We start from the raw sequence: 18,528 nt of genomic DNA, 5'->3' as shown, positions 1-18,528 counted from the left end.
GGGCTAGTTCCAGAACCCATATAGTGCATTGAGGTGAGCATTAAAGGAAACCAGCCCAAAACTCAGGCGTAGGTCAGTAAACTGAAAAGTTAAAAAAAAGTTTAGTCACCGAACAATCAGCAAAGACAGCTCACTAACTGCACCCACCAAAAACAGCTATCTGGCACCAGAGCTCATCTTTCTCTGGCCTTAAATACCTTTAATTTCTGATAGGAGTCCTAAGACAGGACCTTCAGTAGGACATGCACACACAGGCAACTTCAGGAGGAGGCCCTGCTAGGGCCGTAACAAAGGCCAATACACAAACTAAATGTTGCCTGTTTTCCGGCCAGATTTCTAATCCTGGGGCGCAGACTAATCAGTGTCATCTGTTTGCACAGCAGTGATAATTAAAAAGAGAGGTGAGCTTTATCCTGCTTTAACCGAACACTCCATGCCACAAAGAATAAATCACTGTTTGAAATCCATGTTGTTCACCCTGATGTATATTTTTTTCTCTGAACAGGACCTCTGAAATCCAGCAAGTAAAGATCATGGCTTGTGCATCTCAGTCAGCCTTGGATTACGTCAGGAGTGCCAGAGACCACCTGGTGAGAACATTAAAGGGGTTCACTGAGATTGTGGAGAACCTGTCCACGAGAGGATTTTTCTCAGAGGAAGATGTGAATAAAATAAAGTCAGAGAGTGATGGATTTGACAAAACCAGAAGAATTGTGGACTATGTTATAGAAATGGGGGAAGAAGCTTGCTATGAGTTTCTCAGGATTATTGACACAACAAGGAGAACCTCTGGAGAGAGATCACTGTCTTTTGCAGAAAATCCAGAGTCATCGTCCTCTCTGTCCAACATGTTTGATCTCAACTACTGGATCAGCTGCTTTTCCTTCAGGGAGGACATTAACATGGATGTACAAGGTATTTTTTAAACTGAAATGATTTTAACGTATAGATGATTTTTAATCCATCCATATTGTGTTGCTGTCCAGTGACACATCAGTGACATTAAATTGTTCTGCTTTTTTTTTCTCCCACACCTCCTTTCTTTCAGGCCCCAGCCCGTGTCACAGATACCAACAAAAGCTGAAATCAGAAGCTCAGAAGATTTCAGAAAGATCATGGAGCCAAAGTAAAGCAGTCCTGTTCAACAAGCAGAGCTCCCTGTCCTACACCTCGCTTGTGTTAGACACACCAGGACAGGCTTCACCATCCAAAATAAAAAAGTCAAAGATCAAGAAAAGCAGGAAGCTTCGACCTAAAAAACTAAAAACGTACATACCTGAGGACAAACATGGAACCTCTCCGAGTGAACTCCTGAAAACATATGAAAGAAAAATCCTTTTGGTAGGAAAACCTGGAACTGGGAAAACAGCTGTGGTCCATCAGATTTTGAAACTGTGGTCAGAGAAAGATAACAAGGATCTAGATTACATGTTCTACTTTGATATGAGAGAAACACCCAACATCACAGAGGTCCATAAACTGGAGGATCTTCTCTTCAGTGTGTTCTGTGAACCAGATGAAGGCAACGATGAGGTCTTAGAGGACATAAAGAATAATGCTGACAGTGTTACCATTATTTTTGATGGATTTACAGATGTTGACTCTAGATCTGTGGTGTTTAAGCTCATACAGAAGACTCTTCTACCTGAAGCAAAGATCATCATCACCTGCAGACCAGAGGTGGAGTCAGCAGACTTCCTGTTGGATTGGGACTGTCTCAGAGTGGAAGTGAAAGGCTTCAGTGAGCAGGGCATCAGAGAGTACTTATCCAAGAATCTGAGTGAGAACCACCTCAACAAAGTCTTGTGTAACCTGGAGTTATTCTCTCTTTGCCACGTCCCCATGTACGCCCTGATGGTGGTCGCCTGCTTTAGCTTTGAGGGCTCAGATTTCTCTCCACATCCCTGCACAGTTACTGAAATATACCTCAATATCCTCCATTTCTGCAATCAGAGGAATGTTTCCAAGACACCTGAAAATGAAAGTACTAAATGGGATGCAATACTGTCTTTATCTCAGGCAGCTTTTTGTGCAACAGAAGGGAAAAATGTGAGCCTAACATCACTGCCCAAACTAGACAGCTGTGCTAATTTGGCCATTTTGAGCAGGAATGTAATTCAAATCAGCCCAACTGTGAGGAAACCCTTGTGTGCCTTTCTCCACTACACGGTTCAGGAGTTTTTTGCAGCTCTGTGGGTCTTAAAGGATCCAGAGAAGACCAGATGTGTTCTACAGCAGTGTCTGGTTCAGGGCAGCAAACACATGAAACACTTGGTCCCTTTCCTGTGTGGACTGTTGAATGAGAAGAACACTGATTTGTTAGAAGGTCTCCTTCCTCCTCAGCAGCTCAGAGACACGTCTGACTGGTTCTTCAAACACTTGGTGACCACCTTTGTAGGTTGTAGTGACAGTGAAGACTGTGAAGTGGACTTAATGTTCTTATGTCAATGCCTCTATGAGTCTCAGTCACCTGATGCCTGCCTCTGCCTCCTGGATAAACTGGACTACTGTATTGATGCGAGTGGAGAGACTCTTGATCCTCAGCAGTGTTGTGTTCTGGCCTATGTTATCAGCCAGAGTCAGGAGAGGAAAATAGAGCTGAACCTGGAGGATACAACAGCATCAAAACAGGGAATGAGGCCTTTGCTGGGATGCCTCAGCAAACTTCAAAGGTAAGTGAGAACATTTAGATCTGAAGTTAAAGGGTTCTGTACATCTGTTTTTAATGTTTTAAATGTAAAGCATTCAGTGATTTAGAGCAGTATGTGTTTTTCTTAAAGTGAAAAATGAAAACATAGTAGTGAGAAGGATTTGTTTCAGCTTTGTTTCATCATGTTTCCAGTGAGTTGTAGACAGCAGAAAGTTTGTACGTAGTCTTTAGGTATTTGGTAACATTATTCTTAAGTCTTGATGCATACATAGTAATCCAGGTGAGGGGATCCCAGAAAGCTAACTAACTTTTACCTGGACGTTTGTCATTTGAATGAGAGATTTTATTACTTATGTAAGACGTTTTCAGTCTCAGCTGAAGCACATTTAACTTGTAAACTAGCACCACTGCATCACACTGACCCATGGTCTCATAATTATTGTGAAGTTAATTTCATGATCAGAGGCCATGAGCAGTGCTAAAGACAACCCAAAGTAAGGTTAGAGTAACAGACCTATCTGCCAGATTAATGCTGTGTTCATTTGTAGCTGTTACTCCTGAGTTATCAGGCAGACACGTATAGCTTTTATTCTCCAATGAGAAACATACTGCCTTTGTTACCTTGTGTTCAGTTAAAATCCACTAAGTCAAAATGTCTCACCCTCTAGTTCACATATAAACATAAATATAAGGATTTCCTCTACAAAAATGTGTTTAGATAAATTTTCATGTTGTTAGTCTGCTAGTTCAATACAGTTTTCTCATTAATGTACAATGAATTATAAAGATTAGCTCGTCTCCTGAACACAACAAACAAGCTGACAGTGAGTCAAAACCTTTAAGATTTCAGAGAAGTATCTTTGTTTTTTAGTTTCTAACCAAACAGCAAGACCCAAACACGTCAGCAATGATCAGTCCATTAACCTCCTAACACCCGAACTCTTTCATGCATTTTACATTTCTCTTTGCTCTTGTGACTTTATAGTAGAACACTATACAGTCACAATTGAGTAATGATGTACAAAACTCTTTATTTGGTGTCTGAACACAGCAGCATTTTTCCTGAGTACAAAAACAAAAGGAGAAACAACAATTGTGCCCCTTTGAGCGACATGGTTCATTTGAAAGAGCAAAACTTAGTATTGTTGTCTAGTAGGCAACCAAAATGTGATGTCCCCATATGTGGACGCCACATCCTAGGAGGGTAAAGTTGTCCTTATAACCAGAGATAAAAACTGCTACAAGAGGTAAATTAGTATTAAACCCAGATTCTTTTGTCCCCATGATAGAACAGAGAAAATCTGACTCATAGTGGTCAAAACATTTTATATTTCTTTTTATTCAATCATCTTCCAGAAGAGAGAGCCCTGCACAGCCCCAAAAGCCAGCTGCAGGATCTCTAACATTTGAAGCTCCACATGTGTCTTATATGGTGTTATTTCTGTAGACAGAATGATTCTTACATCCTGTTCAAACTGCGGTGACTCTGCTGACTATATCTGTTCGTATTTTGAATGTAGATTTTACACTTGTTTAAGATTTACTTTCTAAACCTTGAAGGCTGCAAACTCACATCAGCTCACCCGTCTCTGGTTTATATCGTATGCAGAGTCAATCCTCTTAAGCCTCTGGCAGCTTTGCACAAATTAGGATTTTTGCATGAAAAAAGGCGAACATGGTTCTTCAGTTTCAGCATGAATCTACACAAATAGACTATTATAATCATAATAATAATAATAAATAATCATATATAATATAATAATAGTTCTCAGCAGCTGATTAAATGTGAACTAATGAAGTTCTCTACCAACCTTCCAACTGTAGGAGTGACTCCTTGTCACGCCAGCTGTGGAGCATTTCTCTTCTGACTGATGGGGACGTGGATTACGTGAGTTTACTTGACTTCACTGAGAATCAGCTGCACCTCCCAGTCAACAGTGAAACACAACTGTATGACCGAGCTGTGAGAGTCCTGCAGAAGAGGAAGGTGAAAGTCTGCCTTCACTGTGATCACAGAGTCTGTCAAAGTGCGAGCTCGTTCCTCTTACACCATTTACCCCACATCCACTCACTCAGGTATGCTCTTTGGTTTTACTTATTAAACACTCAATGTTTTCATGTGATCTTCAATTGTGGTTTAAAATCCAGTCGAGTTACTTTATAGAAATAATTGAACCAACTGTAGTACTGACCTTATATGTCTTTAATGTACTTTTAATGCTGGAGATATTTATCTGAGACAAATCTAGGACGTGTCAGTGCTGCTTGTTTCTGTTTGTTGTGCTCAGATCAAATCATCACATCGTGTTTCCTTTTCTTTCTTCCAGTTTCTGTCAGTCATCAGGAAATCTCTCAGATCAAACTGAGTTGTTGGTGAATCTCTTCATTGTAGCAGCAGAGAGAGAACAGAGGACAGGAGAGAAGATCCTCAACATGCTATCATCAGTCTGCTCTTATCAGACATTCCCTCTTCATTCTCATTACAATGACAAATATCAGATTAACTTCCTGTTGGATCTGTGCTCCCATGTGAAGGACTGTGAGACTAAAACAGGTCTGAGTGTCCTTCCATCATTACAGCCAGTTTTCCAGTCAGCTCCTGCAGTCTGGTCCATAGACCTCTCAGAGAGAAAGACCTCCATCCTCCTGGAGCTGCTGAAACTCCAACCAGAGAAGAAACAAGTGGAGCTGACAGGCTGCTCACATGAAGAGAGTGAAGTGAGGAGTTTGCTGCAGTGTCTGCCTTTTATCTCACAGCTCAGGTAAATAACATGCTCTTCACACAATAAAGTCTGTCTGTCAATAAATGAGTGCTGAAAATAATTCATGAAAATATTTTAGCTCTATTTGACAATTTAGTTGCTGCTTGATTGAAGCCAGTTTATAGAAATGAGTCCACAAATTTGTAACGTTTACCTTCAACAGTTTTTTAACATGTGACAGTTTGTCTGTGAGAATAAAACTGCACTTAGTGACATTTACAGCATCACTAAGACCTCCTGGGAAAAAAAGCTTCATTACAAATATTAATAAAAGTTGTACTGTTAAGGTATTTATGTGTTTCTGATGGGCTTTAAAACAAAACAGCATCAAGCAGCTGTCACTGCAGAGGGAAACAGTTTGAGTCATCCAGGATGTTCAGCTTCAGCCTGCATTTGGGGCCTCTCTTCTCCACATCCACACAACGACCATTCATACGTTATTTCTGTCTTCTTCCACACAAAGTAGACCCACTGATTTCACCTCCATTAATAAGAAATATTGTTACATTAACAGGTGACACAGAGCTATAAACAATATGTAACTATAACAACACAGGCAACACTGTTGCTGCATCAAAGGAGACTAAGCGATGCTGGTAGCAATCATTAACATGTGAATGAATGAATGTGTGTGAGCGCTCTGTGCTGCAGTTTATTTGTAAGCTGACAGCTGTGACACTTTGACCTCGATCCACTTAAACATGAAAGGTTACTCGCTGCATTCAGCTCTGACACACAATCTGGTGAAGGAGTTTGTGACGTTCATGTTATCATGAGCTCCAGCTCAGAGCAGACTGGACATAAAAGACTCAGAGAAAATGTGTCACTTACAGCTGATTTTAATCTGACACTGAACATAACCTGATCTACACCAGGCTGTGTTCAGCATCTGTTACCATGGTGATATAGCCAGGTACAGAGAGCTAGTCTGGTGAAACTAAACACTGACAGGAGGCTCAACGTGGCCACTAACATGTGAATCTTTGTGTTTAAGACGTTTCTGAACCAGAAAATATTAATTGAGTCTAATTTTCAGTGTAAACAAATCTTAATCTAAATGAATTAACTGTAAAATGTTAGTAAATATGTGATTTCCACGTGTGTGATGTGAGCAGCAGGTGAAGCTGCTGTTGTAGATGTTGTTGTTCCCCTCTGTGTGTTTCTGTATTGTTGATGTTTAGTGTTTTGCTGCTAACACTTTATAACAGCTGCACACTCTTCAGCATTAGTGTTAGTTAATACTTGTTTCATCATTTATGAAGCATTACTCCTCCTCAGTATGTCGTTCATAATCATGGATACACATGATGAAGTTTTGCTGAAGAGGCTCAAATATAACATGTTCAATGACAGCAGTCTGATACTTTTCCAATGATGGACGAACACTTTATAAAGTTGTACATGTGTTACAGATATTCCTGAGTTAATTCAGACAGTTACTGGTTGTTAGTGAAGTATGTTGTGTGAGCTGGTCTAAAGTGAGGCCCATCCATGACTTCCAAAGCATTTATCACATAACCTGAAAGCTCAGCAGGACCTGGAGACGCCAGCAGGTCTGAGCTGTCTTCATGACAGGAAAAGGAAAACGCACAAAGTGATACAGAACATACAAATATTGATCACACAGTGCAAACATAACTCACTGAAGGTTTGCAGAATATTACATGAGCAGGGCCAGAGTGTGAGTTTGAGGCTTTAAGAGAGGAAGAGACTCACTGAGCAGCTGGAGCCACTCAGAGCTGTAACTTCAATGTCCTGAAACTTCTTCTATCAAATCAAATGTGAATGATCACAAAACACTAGTGAATATTTCACACAGCGTCACAGACGAGTGTAAACAGCACGAACACAGTGTTGATATTGAAGTGATCAAGGCTACTTTAGCTGCTCCCTCATCACAAGGAGTCACCTGATGATGCAGGAAAGTGTCTCTGGGATGTTGAAGAGTTTGGAAGTTCTGTCGTTGGCTCCTCTGGTTTGTAGTCAGTCAGTTTTAGTAAAGACGTCCAGTCAGGTTCACTTCCAAAGTGCTGCTGAGTGAAACACAGCAGCTAAGCTGTTTGGTGCTGTGCTTTCACACAGGTGAACTCAGGTGAAGGCTGAAAAAGGGGGCGTGGCCTCCTCGTCTGGCACAGTGAAAGCTCAGAGCAGCTGCTCAGGCTAAGGAGGTGATGAGGTTCAGAGGTGGCTCGCCATCTCCTTCATCATAGAGAATCCAACGCAAACAGCATTTCCTGTCATAGAAACATTGTAGAAAACAGACGTTACTGCATTAAACCAAGAAACACCAGGATTCAGTGACCATAGCAAATATAAAATCTAAACTCTCCAAATACTCCGACGTACATGAATAATACAACACTGTATTACAGCTGTTCTCACAGTGTTCTACCTTTTTACAGCAGTGACATAATTATTTGATCCTCTGCTCAATTTATGAGTTTGCTGACTTCCAAAGAAATAAACAGACTCTGATTTTTATCAAAGTTTCATTTTACTGAAGACAGAAAATCAGCAAAGATCCAGATTAAACTCACAAACATTGCAAAGTGTGTCAGCAGTGTGTGGTTGTTTCAATGCAGCTCACATCAAATCATCTCTAAATGTTTCCTTCTTATTGTTGCAGAGTTGATGCTGAGACATTTGACGAAGACGGAAGGATCTTTATGAGTCTGTTCTGTGCAGCAGCAGAGAGAGAGCAGCAGACAGGAGAGAAGATCCTGGAGCTGTTAGCATCAGTGTGCACATATCAGACATTCCCTCTTCATGAGAGACACATGGATGAAGATGATGATGATTATCTGAAGCAATATCAGAGTGACTTCCTGTTGGATCTGTGCTCCCATGTGAAGGACTGTGAGACTAAAACAGGTCTGAGTGTCCTTCCATCATTACAGCCAGTTTTCCAGTCAGCTCCTGCAGTCTGGTCCATAGACCTCTCAGAGAGAAAGACCTCCATCCTCCTGGAGCTGCTGAAACTCCAACCAGAGAAGAAACAAGTGGAGCTGAGAGGCTGCTCACATGAAGAGAGTGAAGTGAGGAGTTTGCTGCAGTGTCTGCCTTTTATCTCACAGCTCAGGTAAATAACATGCTCTTCACACGAGTCAAATATCTGTAAGAGAAGATTTGCTGTGAAAATAAGTGATGGAAATATTTGGAGCTCCATGAATTGTAAAGTGATGATTTTGTCTTGTGCTGCTTGTTTGTCATCAGCATCATATGTTTGACCTAATCTACATGGATCATGTTATAAATGTATTCAGACTCTGTCATATTTCAGAGGGAAACGTTCTCAGTCCATCCCTGTGTTTCACTGACGTGTTCAGCTGTTTGTTGCTATGAAGTTTCATATTTTCTATAAATATCAGACGACTTTTAATGCTTATCAGCATCTAGAATAAAGACGTTCTCATCAGAAAGGTTAGATTTATATTTGATAGGATCATGTGACTGAGCTCCTGCTGCAGAGAGTTGGAGTGCACTGTGATAGGTTTGTAGCTTGAACCTATTTGCAGGAACGTTGAAGACAATATAATTACACAGCAAGCAAGACACGAAGTAGGCAAAGTTCTTCATGTTCCTCGTGCACGGGAGAGAACCGGACAAACGCTGTTCCTTCGCTTGACCCCAGTTGCTCTCGTCCGTTCCCCCGTAACACTGCTCTTTTATTGAGGTTACATGAATATGCATAGGTTCATTAACATACGACGTCTACATACACACAAAGAGTAACGTGTGTGTGTGTGTGTGTGTGTGTGTGTGTGTGTGTGTGTGTGTGTGTGTGTGTGTGTGTGTGTGTGTGTGTGTGTGTGTGTGTGTGTGTGTGTGTGTGGTCAGAGTGTGACCCCATAAATGACTTCCCTAAACCTGCTGGTCTGGAAGTCCAGCAGTTCATCTAAACCAAAGGCACTTAGCCTAAAACAGACACAGCCACGTTTATCCTGCCATAAAACAATAAGACAATGTACGACCTCTCCCATGCTCCCAGGATGTAGGTGTGCACACAAAGTTTGCAGACTATTAAGGATCAAACCTCTACCAATCTACAACTAATTATACAACTCTAAGCATATATAAGTAGATATTTCTAAGCATAAATGACAATCAACAATACAAAACCTGACAGTGCTCATCAGAAAGGTTAGATTTATATTTGATAGGATCATGTGACTGAGCTCCTGCTGCAGAGTGTTGGAGTGCACACATGCCAGAAACATCCTTTACACCTGAATCCATCATCGCCATGGAAACAGCATGAAAGCAAACTCAACGAGTCCTTCAGTGACGTAACTCAGTAAATGAATGAGTTACATGCAGCTGGACTTTATCTCTGACTTTGTTTTACTGAGCATGATGATGATGATGGTGGTAGCAGCTCTATAGTGAGCAGATGAAGATGTCAGACAGCAGAGAGGTGTGTGATGTGAGCAGCAGGTGAAGCTGCTGTTGTAGATGTTGTTGTTCCCCTCTGTGTGTTTCTGTATTGTTGATGTTTAGTGTTTGACTCTCTAAAGTCAGACAGCGAACAAAATAACAGTTACAGTTCAGAACGCAGTGATTTCACACACAGGCTGAGTGTTTGTGTTGTGAGTCAGTAACTGTCTAAGAACACTGTTCAGCTGCTCTGATGGAAGATGGCTTTAAAATGGACTTTCATTATATACAACATGGAGTCCATCAGCAGTGTGTGGCTGTTTTTATGCAGCTCACATCAAATCATCTCTGAATGTTTCCTTCTTATTGTTACAGTTTTGCATATGATGGGTGTTCAGATCCTGATGAAGCAGTCAGGTTCTTTGTGAATCTGTTCTGTGCAGCAGCAGAGAGAGAGCAGCAGACAGGAGAGAAGATCCTGGAGCTGTTAGCATCAGTGTGCACATATCAGACATTCCCTCTTCATGAGAGCTACTTCTATGATGATGATGATCAGATTAACTTCCTGTTGGATCTGTGCTCCCATGTGAAGGACTGTGAGACTAAAACAGGTGTGAGTGTCCTTCCATCATTACAGCCAGTTTTCCAGTCAGCTCCTGCAGTCTGGTCCATAGACCTCTCAGAGAGAAAGACCTCCATCCTCCTGGAGCTGCTGAAACTCCAACCAGAGAAGAAACAAGTGGAGCTGAGAGGCTGCTCACATGAAGAGAGTGAAGTGAGGAGTTTGCTGCAGTGTCTGCCTTTTATCTCACAGCTCAGGTAAGTCAGATTGTATTCAGAAGCTTAGTGAAGAGTTTTGATGGAGAACATGCGTTCACCACATGCAGTATACACATAGTATATAGTTACTTTACAAAGAAAGCAGAAAACAACTTTTTCTATTCATTTAATCTTAAAGTAAAGTTTTTACCGTCTCTTCTTGATTTAAAGAAGCTTCTAAAAGTGGAATTTTGACAAATTTCTAAAATATTTGTGTTTTCTTGTTTTTATGAGGATTAATAAATTAGTTATGTGCTGCAACTGAGATGATATGTTTCCCTCATTTATGTTATATTTAACATGGAGCGTCATTATGTACAGGAAACATGGACCAGATGGAGTCCATCAGCAGTGTGTGGCTGTTTTTATGCAGCTCACATCAAATCATCTCTAAATGTTTCCTTCTTATTGTTACAGTGTTGCATATGATGGGTGTTCAGATCCTGATGAAGCAGTCAGGATCTTTGTGAGTCTGTTCTGTGCAGCAGCAGAGAGAGAGCAGCAGACAGGAGAGAAGATCCTGGAGCTGTTAGCATCAGTGTGCACATATCAGACATTCCCTCTTCATGAGAGCTACTTCTATGATGATGATGATCTGAAGCAATATCAGAGTGACTTCCTGTTGGATCTGTACTCCCATGTGAAGGACTGTGAGACTAAAACAGGTCTGAGTGTCCTTCCATCATTACAGCCAGTTTTCCAGTCAGCTCCTGCAGTCTGGTCCATAGACCTCTCAGAGAGAAAGACCTCCATCCTCCTGGAGCTGCTGAAACTCCAACCAGAGAAGAAACAAGTGGAGCTGAGAGGCTGCTCACATGAAGAGAGTGAAGTGAGGAGTTTGCTGCAGTGTCTGCCTTTTATCTCACAGCTCAGGTAAATAACATGCTCTTCACACAATAAAGTCTGTCTGTCAATAAATGAGTGCTGAAAATAATTATGAAAATATTTTAGCTCTATTTGACAATTTAGTTGCTGCTTGATTGAAGCCAGTTTATAGAAATGAGTCCACAAATTTGTAACGTTTACCTTCAACAGTTTTTTAACATGTGACAGTTTGTCTGTGAGAATAAAACTGCACTTAGTGACATTTACAGCATCACTAAGACCTCCTGGGAAAAAAGCTTCATTACAAATATTAATAAAAGTTGTACTGTTAAGGTATTTATGTGTTTCTGATGGGCTTTAAAACAAAACAGCATCAAGCAGCTGTCACTGCAGAGGGAAACAGTTTGAGTCATCCAGGATGTTCAGCTTCAGCCTGCATTTGGGGCCTCTCTTCTCCACATCCACACAACGACCATTCATACGTTATTTCTGTCTTCTTCCACACAAAGTAGACCCACTGATTTCACCTCCATTAATAAGAAATATTGTTACATTAACAGGTGACACAGCGCTATAAACAATATGTAACTATAACAACACAGGCAACACTGTTGCTGCATCAAAGGAGACTAAGCGATGCTGGTAGCAATCATTAACATGTGAATGAATGAATGTGTGTGAGCGCTCTGTGCTGCAGTTTATTTGTAAGCTGACAGCTGTGACACTTTGACCTCGATCCACTTAAACATGAAAGGTTACTCGCTGCATTCAGCTCTGACACACAATCTGGTGAAGGAGTTTGTCACCACATCAAAGTGACGTTCATGTTATCATGAGCTCCAGCTCAGAGCAGACTGGACATAAAAGACTCAGAGAAAATGTGTCACTTACAGCTGATTTTAATCTGACACTGAACATAACCTGATCTACACCAGGCTGTGTTCAGCATCTGTTACCATGGTGATATAGCCAGGTACAGAGAGCTAGTCTGGTGAAACTAAACACTGACAGGAGGCTCAACGTGGCCACTAACATGTGAATCTTTGTGTTTAAGACGTTTCTGAACCAGAAAATATTAATTGAGTCTAATTTTCAGTGTAAACAAATCTTAATCTAAATGAATTAACTGTAAAATGTTAGTAAATATGTGATTTCCACGTGTGTGATGTGAGCAGCAGGTGAAGCTGCTGTTGTAGATGTTGTTGTTCCCCTCTGTGTGTTTCTGTATTGTTGATGTTTAGTGTTTTGCTGCTAACACTTTATAACAGCTGCACACTCTTCAGCATTAGTGTTAGTTAATACTTGTTTCATCATTTATGAAGCATTGCTCCTCCTCAGTATGTCGTTCATAAACATGGATACACATGATGAAGTTTTGCTGAAGAGGCTCAAATATAACATGTTCAATGACAGCAGTCTGATACTTTTCCAATGATGGATGAACACTTTATAAAGTTGTACATGTGTTACAGATATTCCTGAGTTAATTCAGACAGTTACTGGTTGTTAGTGAAGTATGTTGTGTGAGCTGGTCTAAAGTGAGGCCCATCCATGGCTTCCAAAGCATTTATCACATAACCTGAAAGCTCAGCAGGACCTGGAGACGCCAGCAGGTCTGAGCTGTCTTCATGACAGGAAAAGGAAAACGCACAAAGTGATACAGAACATACAAATATTGATCACACAGTGCAAACATAACTCACTGAAGGTTTGCAGAATATTAAATGAGCAGGGCCAGAGTCTGAGTTTGAGGCTTTAAGAGAGGAAGAGACTCACTGAGCAGCTGCAGCCACTCAGAGCTGTAACTTCAATGTCCTGAAACTTCTTCTATCAAATCAAATGTGAATGATCACAAAACACTAGTGAATATTTCACACAGCGTCACAGACGAGTGTAAACAGCACGAACACAGTGTTGATATTGAAGCGATCAAGGCTACTTTAGCTGCTCCCTCATCACAAGGAGTCACCTGATGATGCAGGAAAGTGTCTCTGGGATGTTGAAGAGTTTGGAAGTTCTGTCGTTGGCTCCTCTGGTTTGTAGTCAGTCAGTTTTAGTAAAGACGTCCAGTCAGGTTCACTTCCAAAGTGCTCCTGAGTGAAACACAGCAGCTAAGCTGTTTGGTGCTGTGCTTTCACACAGGTGAACTCAGGTGAAGGCTGGAAAAGGGGGCGTGGCCTCCTCGTCTGGCACAGTGAAAACTCAGAGCAGCTGCTCAGGCTAAGGAGGTGATGAGGTTCAGAGGTGGCTCGCCATCTCCTTCATCATAGAGAATCCAACGCAAACAGCATTTCCTGTCATAGAAACATTGTAGAAAACAGACGTTACTGCATTAAACCAAGAAACACCAGGATTCAGTGACCATAGCAAATATAAAATCTAAACTCTCCAAATACTCCGACGTACATGAATAATACAACACTGTATTACAGCTGTTCTCACAGTGTTCTACCTTTTTACAGCAGTGACATAATTATTTGATCCTCTGCTCAATTTATGAGTTTGCTGACTTCCAAAGAAATAAACAGACTCTGATTTTTATCAAAGTTTCATTTTACTGAAGACAGAAAATCAGCAAAGATCCAGATTAAACTCACAAACATTGCAAAGTGTGTCAGCAGTGTGTGGTTGTTTCAATGCAGCTCACATCAAATCATCTCTAAATGTTTCCTTCTTATTGTTGCAGAGTTGATGCTGAGACATCAGATGAAGACCGAACGAGGATCTTTGTGAGTCTGTTCTGTGCAGCAGCAGAGAGAGAGCAGCAGACAGGAGAGAAGATCCTGGAGCTGTTAGCATCAGTGTGCACATACAAAAACAGTCCTCTTAAAGTGAAATGGTGTGACTTCCTCCTGGACCTGTACTCTTATGAGACTAAAACAGGTCTGAGTGTCCTTCCATCATTACAGCCAGTTTTCCAGTCAGCTCCTGCAGTCTGGTCCATAGACCTCTCAGAGAGAAAGACCTCCATCCTCCTGGAGCTGCTGAAACTCCAACCAGAGAAGAAACAAGTGGAGCTGAGAGGCTGCTCACATGAAGAGAGTGAAGTGAGGAGTTTGCTGCAGTGTCTGCCTTTTATCTCACAGCTCAGGTAAATAAGTGATGATGGTTTCATTTGCAGAACGTTTCCAGCATGTTCTCTGATCCCATCTTCGCTGTGTTCCAGCTGTGATCCAGAGTTCTTCCAGAGTGTGTGCACATCCATGTCTGTAAGATCCAGAGAGGAGGCCCAGCAGCTGGAGTCTCTGCTGCAGCTGCTGGGCTTCCAGCTGCTGCTAACAGGAGCGTTACACAGGAAAAGCTGCTGGTCTGTGGGGAGAGTTCTCAAACTGTGCGGCTCTAAAGTGGATCTCATCCTCACACCCAGCAAGATGTCTGCCAGAGGAGGCGCTCTGCTCTTCAGACACACAACACAACTACACAGTCTGAGGCAGGAAGTGAAACCATGACTCTCTCCTGCTCTTCTAACATCATTTCTATGTGAATCTTTAGTTCTTGGTGTTCATCATTTCTGCTCTTTCGTCTCTTCGTTCTTCAGGCTTTCCATCGACATGTCCTTGCTGCTGTCTCAGTGGGTAAGAAGAGGCAGAGCGGCCCGTCGGCTGGCTGTTGAAGAGCTTTCTCTTGTGCCTAAGAAAGCCCGACCATCACACAGAGTATTGTTGAGGGCCGTCAGTAGTTTGGCTTCCCTGCTGAGATACTGGACAGTCGGACGGTTAGACCTGACTGAGACCTGCATCCCTGCTCAGGGTCTCATTGCACTGCTGCTCCATCATGGTCCTCTGACAGTCAAGTAAATGTCTTTCTGAACATCACAGGACAAATAAAATGTCGATTTTTACTTCAAAGCTTATTTTATATTGATGATCTCTGCAGACTGAGTGAAGAGAGCTTCCAGCAGCTCCTGTCTCTCCTCCATGAAACCCAGGACAAGGACTTGACGTTGTCCTTCTTGAGTAAGGTTGGTGGAGACCTGACCTCCTGCTGCCTGAGCTGGGAGCTGCTTCACTATCTGCTGCAGCAGCCGTCGGCTCCGACCATCACTGTGGACCTGAGGAAGAACCTGTTCTTACAGGAGGAGACCACACGTCTGCTTCCCTTTCTGGACAGGATTGTGTTTAAAAGGTGCTGAATGTGGTTTGATCTTTTACACAGTTTCTGCTGATTAATCAGGAGGATTTGAAATGCTGTCTCATCTTTAATCAGCACTTCATGGATCCTTTAAACAAAGTTGGAAATAAACTCTTTGTTTTCAGGCCCAGTCCCAGCTTTGTGATGAGCTCCATCAGAGAGCTCTACAGAGCTCACGACAGTCACGCTGTTCCCAGTTTGCTGAGGTCACTCGGTCATGTGATCAGCCTGAGCTGTAGACAGCTGGACTCAGTGGACTGTGCTGCTCTGATCTTCATCCTCAGACACGGAGACGGAGTCAGACTGAACCTGCTGTGGACCTCCATACCAGCAGGGGGAGTAGAGTCCATCCTCCTCATGCTGGACAGCGTTTCTCGTCTCAGGTCAGATATTAGAGCTCGTTTCTGTGCTGCGCTGTGTGATTGCTGAACAACACACTTTATTGTAACATAATGCTTCAAAAACAAGCTAACATTTTACTGTTAGTGTGGAACAGATTACATGAACAGTTGAACAAGAAACTACAAGGAAAGTTTCAAACAGCAGGCAGAGTGAACATCATTTAAAGGTAGAGCAGTAATAATAACAACAACAGCAACAATAACACATTTTATTAGTGGGCGCCTGTCTAACAACCCAGGGTCACCGTAGCAAACACAGAACAGGAAACAGGATCAAACAGTAACTGGTTCATGTTGATGTTTACAGACAGTAAGCTGGTTTGAAGACGGCTTTGAGTTCAGTTTTCCTGGAAAAGAATCCCAGAGCCGCTGATAGTGGCGCTCATAGTGGCGACATGTACGAACAACAATGTGGTGAAGCTTCCTATCTTATATATCATAGTTGGAAAGAGACGATAATTACACTCTGATGACACAAACAACATGTTCTCACTATGGTATGTGTTCTTTAATGATGACCAGATGTTTATTTCACTACTTATCATCGAGGGTTTCATCACAGATGCCCCGCCCCCGACTGTTGTTTAGTCTCAGAGATTCACACACGCTTTTCTTTAGCATTAGCCCGCTGTCATGGCAACAGTGAGAGCCGTTTGTTGTATTTTAATCCAACACAAACTTTACTAAACAACAAAGAAATTCAGACTAATCAAAAGTTTCATTTTTTTTATTTACACCCAAGGGCCGACTTATCGCTGAACACACTGCAGCTTAGCATTAGCCGTCCTGTTTTTAGATGTCACACAATATTCATGAATTATTTACAAAGTTTACAAATGTCAGCTTTGCAATTTCTCATTAATTATGCAGATAATTGTTTAAAAATATATTATTGGAAATCATTTTGTTTACAAATGAGGCCCAAACATTTCTGGTGATCTTCAGTGTTTCCCAAACTGCAGCCTCTGACTTGTTGCTTCTGATTTGTGTGTCTCATTTGTGGTTTTACCAAATGGTATCATCAGCGTTATTGTCATTTTAATCTTAGTGAATTAAAATTGGTCGAATTAACAATTTAATTGTATTAATTATAGTTATTATCAAGTGTTGTCATTACACCTCCTGGGCTACTTTTATCAGCTGCTCGAACAACAAGCTGAAGGCTGCAAATCACAAGTTTGTCTGCAGACACATTTGAACTGGACCCATTAAAATAATCTGCTACATGCTGTGTTTCTGTGGCTTCCTGGACACAAAGGAGACATTTACTCTTCATCACTGCTGACAAATGATGCTTTTAATCTGATAAATGCAGTAAATTATGAACAACGAGTTACCAGATGAACAGAGTCCTTATTCATTTAAAGCTGTTATCTGTTAACATCCACCTGCACAATCAGCCCAAGCAGGGAAACTGGGCTCAGTGTGACTTTGTCTTAATAACATGAGTGCTGTGCATAAATCCAACATCTAATTACAATAATGTGTCTGCTGCTAGTTCATAGATGCTGTTCTTAAAATCCTTTAGTTTTAAAGATCAACACATTTTATTGGAGCCAGCAGTTTGTTTGCAGCATCTATCATTTGAGATTTTCTGTCTCCATGCGTTTCTTTCCAGTGTTGACAGGAACCAGCTGCTGAGGTTCATCCACTGCTGTGCTGCCTGTGACGTCCAGCAGGAGGCAGCGTCAGGCCTGCTGAGGACTCTGCAGCACAGCTTGGATCTGTCCTGCTCCTCCTGTGTGGAGCTACCGGAGGAGGATCAGACTGAGCCTCTGAGTCTGACTGCTGATGACTGCAGGGCCGTCTCCACCATCCTGACACAGGGCAGCCGGGACACACAGCTGGACCTGCGAGACTGTGAGGTGGAGGACAGCGTGCTGGACCTGCTGTTTCCTGTCCTCCACAGGGTCCGCCTCAGGTGGGAAAGACCACCGAAGAGTCTGAACCAGAGAGAACCTTGTTCACGCTGGTGTTGATGCATCCTGACAGTTTCTCTGTTTGTCCTGTTTAGAGTCAGTAACACTGTCCTCCTCCAGCTGCTGTCTCTGGTTCCTGTGAACAGTGAGAGGGACGCAGTGAGGCGGGCGGTGTCCCTGTGTACAGCCCTGGGTGGAGAGCTGGATCTCAGTCACAGCACGCTGGATCAGAGGGTCTGCGGGGCTTTGGTCCAGATGCTGGACTCGTGTGAAGGGCTGACAGAGCTGGACCTCAGTCACTGTCAGCTCACTGACCAGCTGCTGCTCCCTCTCATCACACATCTGCACAAAGTCCAAGTCCTAGAGTGAGTGTCACACACTGATCCTCCTGTGGGAGGCACCAACAACCATCAGCCTGTTCACACACACTACAGTAATATAATGTGCAGCGATCAGTTAGAGCCACATGTTGTGTTTGTGTTACAGTCTGAGTCACAATCAGATCACTGATGCTTCGACCGATGTGTTACTGCAGCTGCTCTCCATCAACCCCTCCATCCACTGTGTGCGGTGAGCCAACATGAAGGAGTTTCTTCTCAGACTCTGAGAGGAATCATTCACAGCCTGAGCTCACGTGGATTCATGTT

At 42.2% G+C, this 18,528-nt stretch overlaps 2 protein-coding genes across 4 annotated transcripts in view; one reads left to right on the top strand and one right to left on the bottom strand.

The window, feature by feature from the left end:
* LOC146578120 (NACHT, LRR and PYD domains-containing protein 3-like) overlaps positions 1 to 18,528 on the bottom strand; it is a 108,643-nt gene that overhangs the window by 29,177 nt on the left and 60,938 nt on the right. The gene's annotated exons all lie outside the window — the stretch shown is intronic.
* LOC146578122 (uncharacterized) overlaps positions 1 to 18,528 on the top strand; it is a 30,531-nt gene that overhangs the window by 8,716 nt on the left and 3,287 nt on the right. For 2 of the 3 annotated variants that reach the window (XR_014889957.1, XM_085257347.1), the window contains exons 2-16: positions 506 to 915; positions 1,049 to 2,672; positions 4,475 to 4,726; positions 4,978 to 5,412; positions 8,039 to 8,491; positions 10,162 to 10,605; positions 11,023 to 11,478; positions 14,117 to 14,521; positions 14,597 to 14,860; positions 14,969 to 15,223; positions 15,307 to 15,555; positions 15,687 to 15,944; positions 17,581 to 17,883; positions 17,977 to 18,246; positions 18,368 to 18,451. Coding sequence is in view for 2 of the 3 variants with exons in the window: in XM_085257347.1 (XP_085113473.1) it covers positions 534 to 915; positions 1,049 to 2,672; positions 4,475 to 4,726; positions 4,978 to 5,412; positions 8,039 to 8,491; positions 10,162 to 10,605; positions 11,023 to 11,478; positions 14,117 to 14,521; positions 14,597 to 14,860; positions 14,969 to 15,223; positions 15,307 to 15,555; positions 15,687 to 15,944; positions 17,581 to 17,883; positions 17,977 to 18,246; positions 18,368 to 18,451 (6,134 nt within the window). In the remaining variant the exon portion in view is untranslated. Of the gene's footprint in view, positions 1 to 332; positions 402 to 505; positions 916 to 1,048; positions 2,673 to 4,474; positions 4,727 to 4,977; positions 5,413 to 8,038; positions 8,492 to 10,161; positions 10,606 to 11,022; positions 11,479 to 14,116; positions 14,522 to 14,596; positions 14,861 to 14,968; positions 15,224 to 15,306; positions 15,556 to 15,686; positions 15,945 to 17,580; positions 17,884 to 17,976; positions 18,247 to 18,367; positions 18,452 to 18,528 lie in introns of all 3 variants that reach the window. The other variant, XM_085257354.1, reaches the window with a different exon arrangement.

The sequence above is a fragment of the Mchenga conophoros genome, linkage group LG3 (genome assembly GCF_057382185.1).
Source record: "Mchenga conophoros isolate Kocher_MC1m ecotype Shallow Benthic linkage group LG3, M_conophoros_male_GT1.1, whole genome shotgun sequence".
Classification (NCBI taxonomy): domain Eukaryota; kingdom Metazoa; phylum Chordata; class Actinopteri; order Cichliformes; family Cichlidae; genus Mchenga; species Mchenga conophoros.
This window is presented reverse-complemented; position numbering and strand designations above follow the sequence as displayed.